The sequence below is a fragment of the Pleurodeles waltl genome, chromosome 6 (genome assembly GCF_031143425.1).
Source record: "Pleurodeles waltl isolate 20211129_DDA chromosome 6, aPleWal1.hap1.20221129, whole genome shotgun sequence".
NCBI classification, from domain to species: domain Eukaryota; kingdom Metazoa; phylum Chordata; class Amphibia; order Caudata; family Salamandridae; genus Pleurodeles; species Pleurodeles waltl.
The window spans coordinates 10583325-10595843 of record NC_090445.1 but is presented as its reverse complement, the minus strand read 5'-3'; the positions used below and the strand labels follow the sequence as shown (position 1 = coordinate 10595843).

General features: G+C 48.6%; 1 protein-coding gene across 1 annotated transcript in view; it reads left to right on the top strand.

Moving 5' to 3' along the window:
• The first annotated feature begins 5353 nt into the window (after positions 1 to 5353).
• Positions 5354 to 12519, top strand: part of DYNC2I2 (dynein 2 intermediate chain 2) — a 54119-nt gene continuing 46953 nt past the window's right edge. The window contains exons 1-2 of the mRNA XM_069237010.1: positions 5354 to 7211; positions 9644 to 9898. Coding sequence (XP_069093111.1) covers positions 7131 to 7211; positions 9644 to 9898 — 336 coding nt within the window. The 5' untranslated portion in view covers positions 5354 to 7130. The remainder of the gene's footprint in view (positions 7212 to 9643; positions 9899 to 12519) is intronic.

The following is a 12519-nucleotide window of genomic DNA, read 5'->3' as shown; positions in this document are numbered from 1 at the left end:
CTGTTAGCCAAGCTGCTAGGGTGCCCTCTGTAAGGGACAGGTCTCCTTCTGTTCATTCCCATCATACCTCTGTGTCTAGAAATGTCCCTCCCACGAACCCTGATGACAGATTGTTAGAAAGGGAACTCAATAAGTTGAGGGTGGAACAAACCAGACTGAAGCTTAAAAAGCAACAGCTGGATTTGGATAGACAGTCTTTAGAACTAGAGAAGGAAAGACAGAAGTTGGGTTTAGATACCCATGGTGGCAGCAGCAGTATTCCCCATAGTCATCCTGTAAAAGAGCATGATTCCAGGAATCTGCACAAGATAGTTCCCCCTTATAAGGAGGGGGATGACATTAACAAGTGGTTTGCTGCACTTGAGAGGGCCTGTGCTGTACAGGATGTCCCTCAAAGGCAGTGGGCTGCTATCCTATGGCTATCATTTAGTGGAAAAGGTAGGGATAGGCTCCTTACTGTGAAAGAAAGTGATGCCAATAATTTTACAGTTCTTAAGAATGCACTCCTGGATGGTTATGGCTTAACCACTGAACAATACAGGATAAAGTTCAGAGAGACCAAAAAGGAGTCTTCACAAGACTGGGTTGATTTCATTGACCATTCAGTGAAGGCCTTGGAGGGGTGGTTACATGGCAGTAAAGTTACTGATTATGACAGCCTGTATAACTTGATCCTGAGAGAGCATATTCTTAATAATTGTGTGTCTGATTTGTTGCACCAGTACTTGGTGGACTCTGATCTGACCTCTCCCCAAGAATTGGGAAAGAAGGCAGACAAATGGGTCAGAACAAGGGTGAACAGAAAAGTTCATACAGGGGGTGACAAAGAGAACAATAAGAAGAAAGATGGTGAAAAATCTCAAGATAAGCATGGGGATAAGGGTAAAACCAAAGATCCCACTTCAAATCTTAAACACTCTTCAGGGGGTGGGGATAAAACAAATTCTTCCTCTTCTTCTCAACCTACACAATTTAAAAAGCCTTGGTGCTTTGTGTGTAAAAATAGAGGCCATAGGCCAGGGGATAAGTCCTGTCCAGGTAAACCCCCTGAGCCTACCACCACTAATACAGCAAGCTCTAGTGCCCCTAGCAGTAGTGGTACTAGTGGTGGGACTGCTGGCAACAGTCAAGTTAAGGGTGTAGTTGGGTTCACTTATGGGTCCATAGTAGAAACTGGGGTAGTCAGTCCCAAGACAGTTTCTGTCACACCTAGTGGCATTGGCCTTGCCACACTGGCTGCTTGTCCCCTTACAATGGATAAGTACAGGCAGACAGTTTCAATAAATGGTGTTGAGGCCTTGGCCTACAGGGACACAGGTGCCAGTATCACTTTGGTGACTGAAAACCTAATGGCTCCTGAACAACACATCATTGGACAACAGTATAAAATTATTGATGTCCATAACTCCACTAAGTTTCTTCCCTTAGCTATAATTCAGTTTAGTTGGGGTGGAGTTACTGGCCCTAAGCAGGTGGTGGTATCACCTAGCTTACCTGTAGACTGTCTCTTAGGTAATGACCTAGAGGCCTCAGGTTGGGCTGATGTAGAGTTTTATGCCCATGCAGCCATGCTGGGCATCCCTGAGGAATTGTTCCCTCTCATTTCTACTGAAATGAAAAAGCAAAGGAGAGAAGGCCTGAAAACTCAGGATCCCTCTCCATCAACAGGTAAGAAGGGTATCACAGTATCCCCTAACCACCCTACCATTCAGGATACCATTCTTGTGGTGGGAGAAACCTCTCCTGGGGTGGCACCTGTTCCAAGGGAATCATCAGCTGGCAAAGCTGGACTCCCTGAGGTAGAAGTACCTCTCTGTGGGATAACTAACATTGGTGAGAAAAAGAGCACCATTTTAGTTAACATGGAGCATCCCTCCAACCCTCCCAGAGAAACTTTAGTGCAGAAAACCTGTACTGCCTCACAACACTTAGGACAGCATCCCTGCCCTAGTGTGGAACTCATAGGACAGCATCCCTGCCCTGCTCCAACTCAAGAGAAACAGCAACCCTGTTCTCTCTTCCAGCCATATGGACAAAGTTTTTGCCCAGCTATGGCTTTATTGAGACAGCATCCCTGTCTGGCATTTCCATCATTACAAATAGGTTCAGTGGACAATTCCCACTGCTCTAAACTAAAACTTACTGATAGAAACTCTGAAAATACATCTTCACATTGTTGCTTAGCTAAAAAACTTCAAACAGGGTGGTTTACATCCCCAAAGGGAAGTAACCATATAGTGGATGATAAAGGGAGTAACCAGTCTATTGCAGAGCTACTCTCTACTTATCACCACTTAGACAATAAAGTCTCAACTGGCCAAGGTTAGCCTTATTGTCCTTCGTTTGGGGGGGGGGGGTTGTGTGAGAAAGTAGCCTCTTTCTAGCCTTGTTACCCCCACTTTTGGCCTGTTTGTGAGTGTATGTCAGGGTGTTTTCACTGTCTCACTGGGATCCTGCTAGCCAGGGCCCAGTGCTCATAGTGAAAACCCTATGTTTTCAGTATGTTTGTTATGTGTCACTGGGACCCTGCTAGTCAGGACCCCAGTGCTCATAAGTTTGTGGCCTATATGTATGTGTTCCCTGTGTGGTGCCTAACTGTCTCACTGAGGCTCTGCTAACCAGAACCTCAGTGGTTATGCTCTCTCTTTACAAATTGTCACTAACAGGCTAGTGACCAATTTTACCAATTCACATTGGCATACTGGAACACCCTTATAATTCCCTAGTATATGGTACTGAGGTACCCAGGGTATTGGGGTTTCAGGAGATCCCTATGGGCTGCAGCATTTCTTTTGCCACCCATAGGGAGCTCTGACAATTCTTACACAGGCCTGCCACTGCAGCCTGAGTGAAATAACGTCCACGTTATTTCACAGCCATTTTTCACTGCACTTAAGTAACTTATAAGTCACCTATATGTCTAACCTTTACCTGGTAAAGGTTAGGTGCAAAGTTACTTAGTGTGAGGGCACCCTGGCACTAGCCAAGGTGCCCCCACATTGTTCAGGGCAAATTCCCCGGACTTTGTGAGTGCGGGGACACCATTACACGCGTGCACTACATATAGGTCACTACCTATATGTAGCTTCACAATGGTAACTCCGAATATGGCCATGTAACATGTCTATGATCATGGAATTGCCCCCTCTATGCCATCCTGTCATAGTTGGCACAATCCCATGATCCCAGTGGTCTGTAGCACAGACCCTGGTACTGCCAAACTGCCTTTTCAGGGGTTTCACTGCAGCTGCTGCTGCTGCCAACCACTCAGACAGGTTTCTGCCCCCCTGGGGTCAAGCCAGGCTTGTCCCAGGATGGCAGAACAAAGGACTTCCTCTGAGGGAGGGTGTTACACCCTCTCCCTTTGGAAAATGGTGTGAAGGCAGGGGAGGAGTAGCCTCCCCCAGCCTCTGGAAATGCTTTCATGGGCACTTTTGGTGCCCATTTCCGCATAAGCCAGTCTACACCGGTTCAGGGACCCCTTAGCCCTGCTCTGGCGCGAAACTGGACAAAGGAAAGGGGAGTGACCACTCCGCTGACCTGCACCTCCCCTGGGAGGTGTCCAGAGCTCCTCCAGTGTGCTCCAGACCTCTGCCATCTTGGAAACAGAGGTGCTGCTGGCACACTGGACTGCTCTGAGTGGCCAGTGCCACCAGGTGACGTCAGAGACTCCTTCTGATAGGCTCCTTCAGGTGTTGCTAGCCTATCCTCTCTCCTAGGTAGCCAAACCCTCTTTTCTGGCTATTTAGGGTCTCTGTCTCTAGGTAAACTTTAGATAACGAATGCAAGAGCTCATCAGAGTTCCTCTGCATCTCTCTCTTCACCTTCTGCCAAGGAATCGACTGCTGACCGCGCTGGAAGCCTGCAAAACTGCAACATAGTAGCAAAGACGACTACTGCAACTCTGTAACGATGATCCTGCCGCCTTCTCGACTGTTTTCTAAGACTATACTGCATATTTTTGGTACTGTGTACATATAACTTGTGTATATTTGCTATCCTCACTCTGAGGGTACACTCTGAGATACTCTTGGCATATTGTCATAAAAATAAAGTACCTTTATTTTTAGTATAACTGTGTATTGTGTTTTCTTATGATATTGTGCAAGTGACACTTGTGGTACTGTAGTAGCTTCACACGTCTCCTAGTTCAGCCTAAGCTGCTCTGCTAAGCTACCATTATCTATCAGCCTAAGCTGCTAGACACCCTATACACTAATAAGGGATACCTGGGCCTGGTGGAAGGTGTAAGTACCCCTTGGTACTCACTACAAGCCAGTCCAGCCTCCTACAATTAGTCACTAGCCTTCAGTGAAAATTTTAAAAGCAGAGAGAGCATAAACACTCAGGTTTTGGTTAGCAGAGCCTCAGTGATACAGTTAGGCACCACACAGGGAACACATATAGGCCACAAACATATGAGCACTGGGGCCCTGGCTAGCAGGATCCCCATGACACAGGCAAAAACAACATACATACAGGTAAAAAATGGGGGTAACGTGCAAAGCAAGATGGTACTTTCCTAAACCCACTCCATCTGCCCCCAAGTCTGCTCTCTTAGTGTCCCACTCCTTCTAACCCCCAAGTCTGCTCCCTTTGTGCCCCACTCCTTCCACCCCAAGTCTGCTTCCTCTGTGCCGCACTGCTTCTATCCCCCCCAAGTCTGCTCCCTTTGTGTCCCACTCCTTCTACCCCCAAGTCTGCTCCCTTTGTGCCCCCACTCCTTCTACCCCCAAGTCTGCTCCCTTTGTGCCCCCACTCCTTCTACCCCCAAGTCTGCTCCCTTTGTGCCCCCACTCCTTCTACCCCCAAGTCTGCTCCCTTTGTGCCCCCACTCCTTCTACCCCCAAGTCTGCTCCCTTTGTGTCCCCACTCCTTCTACCCCCAAGTCTGCTCCCTTTGTGTCCCCACTCCTTCTACCCCCAAGTCTGCTCCCTTTGTGCCCCCACTCCTTCTACCCCCAAGTCTGCTCCCTTTGTGTCCCCACTCCTTCTACCCCCAAGTCTGCTCCCTTTGTGCCCCCACTCCTTCTACCCCCAAGTCTGCTCCCTTTGTGTCCCCACTCCTTCTACCCCCAAGTCTGCTCCCTTTGTGTCCCCACTCCTTCTACCCCCAAGTCTGCTCCCTTTGTGCCCCCACTCCTTCTACCCCCAAGTCTGCTCCCTTTGTGCCCCACTCCTTCCGCCCATCTGCAGAACTTCCGGTTCCAGCCCCCCCCTCGAGATTCGCGCCCCCGTACGATCAACCGCCAACGTGCGTCTGCGTCGTTGCTAGGGGCGGGTCTTTCCGTGGGAACGCGTCCAATGGGCAGACGGTGTCTGACGTCTCGGACGTAGAGTCACGTGGTGGGGACGCGTTGCTAGGGACCTCGGCCTTGGCGTCCGCTCCGGGCACGTTAGAGCCTCGAAGACGGGGCGTCTGGGTGCTACCCAGGGGGTCAGAGGGCACAAACAGGAAGAGAGGGGCACCCGCACGAGGGAGGAGGTGACGAGAGGGGCGAGGGTACTTACGGGAGGAGACCAGCAGAGGGCACCTATAGGAGGGGGTCAGAGGGCACCTACAGGAGGGGGTCAGAGGGCACCTACAGGAGGGGGTCAGAGGGCTCCTACAGGAGGGGGTCAGAGGGCACCTACAGGAGGGGGTCAGAGGGCTCCTACAGGAGGGGGTCAGAGGGCACCTACAGGAGGGGGTCAGAGGGCACCTACAGGAGGGGGTCAGAGGGCACCTACAGGAGGGGGTCAGAGGGCTCCTACAGGAGGGGGTCAGAGGGCTCCTACAGGAGGGGGTCAGAGGGCTCCTACAGGAGGGGGTCAGAGGGCACCTACAGGAGGGGGTCAGAGGGCACCTACAGGAGGGGGTCAGAGGGCTCCTACAGGAGGGGGTCAGAGGGCTCCTACAGGAGGGGGTCAGAGGGCTCCTACAGGAGGGGGTCAGAGGGCACCTACAGGAGGGGGTCAGAGGGCTCCTACAGGAGGGGGTCAGAGGGCACCTACAGGAGGGGGTCAGAGGGCACCTACAGGAGGGGGTCAGAGGGCTCCTACAGGAGGGGGTCAGAGGGCTCCTACAGGAGGGGGTCAGAGGGCACCTACAGGAGGGGGTCAGAGGGCTCCTACAGGAGGGGGTCAGAGGGCTCCTACAGGAGGGGGTCAGAGGGCACCTACAGGAGGGGGTCAGAGGGCACCTACAGGAGGGGGTCAGAGGGCTCCTACAGGAGGGGGTCAGAGGGCTCCTACAGGAGGGGGTCAGAGGGCTCCTACAGGAGGGGGTCAGAGGGCACCTACAGGAGGGGGTCAGAGGGCACCTACAGGAGGGGGTCAGAGGGCTCCTACAGGAGGGGGTCAGAGGGCTCCTACAGGAGGGGGTCAGAGGGCACCTACAGGAGGGGGTCAGAGGGCACCTACATGAAGAGAGGACGAGAGGGACCAGAGACGTCCTGGGGGAGACGTTTCAGGGATACAGAGGCGGGAAGGGTGTCAGTGAGTGGAGGGCAGACCCTCGGTGCAGAAGCCAGCAGCAGCAGCTTGGGACACCTCTGGGTGCTGAGAGTAACACCTCCACCCCCTCACTGCCTGCAGAGCTCCGGATAACTGTGGGTGCAGGGACCGGGCGCCCCTAAGTGCAGAGGTCAAGATCACCCTTCGGTGTGAGACCTGGAGCTCCCAGGTGCAAAGGCCGAGGCCATCCTTGGGTGAAAGACCCAGAGGCTCCTGGGGTCAAAGGTCGAGGCCATCCTTGGGTTCAAGACAAAGGCTCCTGGGTGCACAGGCCAAGACCATCCTTTGGTTCAAGACCTGGAGGCTCCTGGGGTCTAAGGTCAAGGCCATCCTTGGGTGTAAGACTAAAGGATCCTGGGTGCAAAGGTCAAGACCATCCTTGGGTGCAAGACTAAAGGATCCTGGGTGCAAAGGTCAAGACCATCCTTGGGTGCGAGACCTTGAGGCTCCTGGGTGCGAAGGTCAAGGCCATCCTTGGATTCAAGACCTGGAGGCTTTGAAGTACAAAGGTTAAGAACAGGGCAGTTAGGTGAAGACCTCGGAAGCATCATTGGGTGCTAGAATAAGGTGCTCCCGGTTCCATGAAGCAAGGCACTCCTTGATCCAGTCCATCTCTAGGTTCTCTTTGGAGCAGACATGTCGTTCGTGGATGAAGTCCTGGAGGGGACACACATCGATTCTCTCTGGAGGAAGTCTCAAGAGCTGCAGAGTGATTCGGTAAATGGCATGCTAAATTGTACCCTAAGCACGGAGAGGTGCTTGCACGGGTCCAGAGACACTAACGTAAGATTAGCAACCACCACACAATCATTGATTGCGGATAAGGCAGTAGTAGGACATTGTAAGAGGGAGATAAAACAAGGGGTGTCCTAGGTAGGCCCAAAATGGCGACATCCTTGTCAGATTTGGCAGCTAACCATTGCCAATGAATTTGGGCTCTATTTAGATTCATTATTTGGAAATGTATCTATAGGCTGTGCTAAAAAGCTGCTTTTATCAGTTCATTTTGGACTGCTCTTGGCCTCCCCTGGGATAAAAGATTTCAACAGTCGCTATGTAGTTGGGTGAAATCTCATAGCATCCTCCAATTGCAAAACAGTCTGTTATCTCACACAAAGACACATCTTTATCACTAAGGGTATAGCTTCAGGAGAGTGTTTGGAGTGCGAAACTCTCCAAATAACTAAATTTTTCACTTGGTATTTCGGTACGGGAGCCCTGAGTTGTTTCTGCTGTCTCTGTATCAGTTTTTCTTGTCCTGAGCCAAGAATAAAAGTCAAATCAGGGACCTCTTGGTGTAAATGGGATAGAGAGAGAGAGAGAGAGACAGAGATACCCATCTAATTGCAAAATGTGAAACAAGATAACCTGGAACCAACGCTGATTTCCTGCTTGTCCAAATTGTGTGATCCTAGACAAATATTTTATTTCACAGAGGCTCTTTTTACTTTCATAACATCTGAGCACGCTTTTAAATACGTGTCCAGGCTGTACAAGCACCTCTTATGTTTGACTTAATAGTCTATGGTTTTGCTCCATCTATAAAAAGAATCGAGAGCACGTTGAAGGTTTGGGACTACTAATTAACCTCTTAGTTCACTAATGGCATTGTCGGTGTGGGCCAAGCCTCAAACATTTCTAAACGCTATCGCTTTTAGTAAATGTCTGTCTATGAAGTGGTAGAATCTGATGAACTAAAGTGCAACGCTGCCACATAGTAAACAAATGCCCCTTTTTAAAAGAGATTGTATCATATTTTTATGCTGTTTGTTCCACAATATACAACTAAAACACATTTTCATGGTTCGGTTCACCCGAATTGGCAGTGATTGATACAGTATCCCTCGGGCATGTAGAAATAGCTTTCAACAGATTCATTGATATAGTAAATATGCAGCATCACTGTCGTTAACAATAGTAGTAAAAGGTCCAGGAAGTGTCACACTGCTACGCTCCTTCCCACCTCTCCCCTCATTCATCCCCCCTGTAAACGCTCCAGCCGCCCATATCTTGTCCCATTTTTTGGGGCATCCACTACTTTGGCAGACAACTCTCTCAGCCCTTTGGCTCCAATCCAGGTCAGTCTTCCACTCTTTCACTCGGGGTGGAGTCCTCACTTCCCAAGCATGTGCTATGTTGCGCTTGGCCACTGTTGCCATAGACTTTAGCACTGAAACCAGAACTCTTCTCCAGTTATATTTAAGAGGAGCAGTTTAGGGTCCAAGGGGCCCTCCTGCCTGAGCACCCTGGTCATAACCCCCGTACTCCCTTCCAAATGCGCTGTATCCTGGGACAGGTCCACAGTATATGGAAGTAGGTTCTTACCTGCCCACATTACCTGAGACAAACCAGGGAGTCTCCCTGGCCCATCTTGTGTATGAGCACCCTAGAATAGTAGGTCCTGTGCAATATTCACAATTGGATCAATCTGAAGCGAGTCTGTATTGCCACCTTCCTGGGGCTCTGTTTCACCGCTACCCAGTCGTCATCATTTAATATACCTACATCTCCCTCCCAAGCCGAATGCAGGGCGGTCAGCAGATCGGGGGAATTATTCTTCAGTTTTGTATAGATCATGGAGATTGCCTTATACGACTCTACTCTTGAGTTCCCAGGGAGAACTATCAGGCCCAGGTGGGGTAGGCAGGGGCATGGCTTCAGCTGAGGTGTTTGGGGTGTGAAGCCCGTCAAATGCATTCTTGGTTTGGTAGTTGTGTCTGGGATCCCTGGGTCATGTCTGCTGCAGCCTGCTGCTTTTTAAATTGGGAAATTTTAGATTCAATCCCACCCCCCCCAAATCTTACTGACCAAGCTACGCCCAATTTATCACACCCATCGAAAAGCCTGAAAACAGTTGTTCAGTAGTGGGATTTCCTCACGTACTTGGGCGCAATCTTACCCTAATTACTGTTGCACCAGGCTAAGGTGTCACACTTTGTAGCCTTATTATCACCTAATGTTACTTTTTACTGCATTTAGTCCCTTATCATGCGTTTAACCCTGCTAAAAGCAAACACAACTGATAATATGTAATAATGTACCAAGCTTTGCTCTATGTGAATGTTATCAGTTTTATAAACTCTTCCAACAAAATCTTAAAATGTAATCATGCCTTGCTTAGTTTGCTTCTTTATTTTCTACTACTCCAGAAAAGCTGCCAGACAGCCCCCATCTCTAGAATTGATGCAGCTGTACAGGGACCTCATGGCCGAAACATTGGTACTCAGACTGAAACAAGTGTTCCCCAGAAGCTGGACCTCCACCCAGGACCTCTGTGCCACCATCCAGGCCTAGCAGAGTTTCTTCAACGCGTGGAAGGAGATGTCATCCGGGAGCTGAACAAGAACTGGAAAAGTCATGCTTTTGATGGCTTTGAGGTGAATTGGTCAGAACAGAACCTAACGGTAAGCCACAGTCCTCCACCTCTAATCCAGGTGTAATGACCTGTGCAGCGCTGGTTATTACATGTAATGTAATTTTTTTGTACATTGCAAAGAACTTCACTTTAATAGTTTGATGCAGAATCATGTAAGGTTTCAAAGTAATCCTTCTAATTCGAACAAAGCTGGACAGGGCAGCCCTACAGCTTTTTTCTCTGTAGGATGGGGTACATATACATGAAAACTATAAGTATGGTCTGTACCATACAAGCTGTGCTGCATTCTTCCGCAGTGTTCTCTTTTTATCTTAGCACTTTGTATCTAAGACCTGTTTCATGACTGGCATTTCATTTTTTATGCAGTTTAACTCTGCATTTCACTTAAATGAGGAAGGAAAAAGGTGTAAACTTATTTTCTGATTATATCCGAAGGTCAGTGTTTCTGGTTTGCTTTTTGATGTCCAACCTCACTATGAACAGCTCATTAAGGTCATCCAGGAGCCCCATCCATGCATGTAACGTCGGCTGCCTTCTTGAAGTGATCTTTACTTCACATGTTCTCTTTGAGATCCAGCATGTAGTCTTCGTAGATCATGAAACCTCTTCTGGCACCGTCGCCCAAGCCCCTGTGTGTAACAGGTGCTTCTTCCATTTTCATATTCCCCGGTGATTCCCAAGTAGAGAAGGAAGCAATAATTCCCTAAGAGGTCATTGGTAAAATAGGTTTTATACATTTCAGGCTAGAAGACCTCTAGACTCAAGAATGCATTTGGTATAAATCAGTAAGGGTTACATATGTGAGACTGTGTTCTTTTCAAAGAGCGAGAGGCCATGAAACATACATGTACAGACATGAATTTGTGTAAGAAGACAAGGAAAGAGGATGGGCTAGTATCCAGACCCCTTTTTGTAATAAAAACATAGGTTCCTTGAGGGTGGAGTGGGTTAGAATGATCCAGACTGTCAGTCTGACATCTAGGAAAGACTTGTGAAATAGAACCTCCCATTTCCTGGTGCTCTTGCTTCTTGAGACACCTCTTTCTGTTGAAACAGAGCCAATTTAAAATTCTACTAAGTTTCGTGGTACAGTTTCTTGATGCCAACGTAATACACAAGATCACAGGTTGGTAATGGTGTATCACTGATGTCGGAACGAGGTTCCATCAGGTGGTCAGTCGTGAGGATACAATTATATGGGGCTCGCCGTTAAGAGAAGTGGCGAAGAGGGAAACTGGGTTAGATTCAGGGCATGGTACAAGTGTTGTGTGAGTTGCGGGCAGTAACAGTATCTCATATTTCAAAAGTTTTGGCTGTGAAAGGTACGAAGTTTTTGTGATTAGTGTTCAATCACGGTTGGCAGAATCCCAATGCAGTAGTCTTAGATACTTCAGCTAAATAGGCAGCTCTGACCACTGAGCATAATCACACTTGCAGTCCTATAATCCCCACCCCCAACAAAAGAGAATAAGACTAACCTTTCCCAAAAGAGTCTTAGGTCTGTGTTCTACTGTAAAGTTATTACCCTGTACCATACTCTGTAGAGAGATAGACCACCTCAACAGTTTGGGGTTTTCACCTTTCATTTGCATCAGCCTTCTGGGAGACCTGTGGTCCAGTTTGAACAAGGAAGTGAGAACCCTACAGCTATTGCCTTAACTTCATCAGGGATCAGACCAAAGCAAACGCTTTGCCTCTCAATGGCACTCTAATGCTGGTCTCATGGGTGTAACCTCGTGCTGATGAAAGCAACAGGTTGGTCAAGGCTATCTTCATTGGTTTGAGACAGGACTGCTCCTATCCCATGTTCAGAGGCATCAGTCCGCACTGTGAACTGCTTTGAATACTCTGGAGCTTTTAGAATGGGTGCTAAGCACATTGCTTCTTTCAGAGTGTCAAAAGCATTTTGAGAGCTCACTGTCCAGTTTACTTTCTTTGGCATCTTTTTGGAGATCAGTTCTGTGAGGGGTACCACAATGGTACCCTACCCTTCACAAACCTCCTCCAATACCCAATCAAGCCAAGGAATGCCCTTACTTGGGTCTGGGTGGTTGGAGCTACACAGTCCAGAATTGTCTGGACCTTAGGTTGTAGTGGCTGAACTTGACCTCCACTTACAAAGCGGACCAGGTATAAAACCTTTCCCTGCCCTATCTGGCACTTGCTTGCCTTGATAGTAAGGCCTGCACTTTGCAGAGCTTCAATGACCTTATCATGGTAGATCAGATGGTCCTGTCAAGTGGAGCTAAAGACATCAGTGTCATCTTGATAAGCTGCACTAAAGTCTTCCAACCCAGCAAGGAATTTATGAACCAACCTTTGGAAGATGGCAGGGGCATTCTGTCAACCAAATGGCATAACAGTAAACTTGTAATGTCCATCTGGGGTTGAGAATGCTGATCTCTCTTATGCTCCAGGGGTCAGAGTAATCTGCCAGTTCCCTGATGTTAAATCAAAAAGTACTGATTCATTTTGCTGCCCCTAGCCTGTCAATATTTAATCTGTTCTTGGGATAGGTGGAGCATTGGTCTTAGTGACAGCACTGATACATCTATAGTCCACACAAAACCTCAGCTCTGGTTTACCTCCCCTAGAATGAGGTTAAGGGACTAAGACCACTGGGCTCAATTACCCCTAACTTCAGGATCT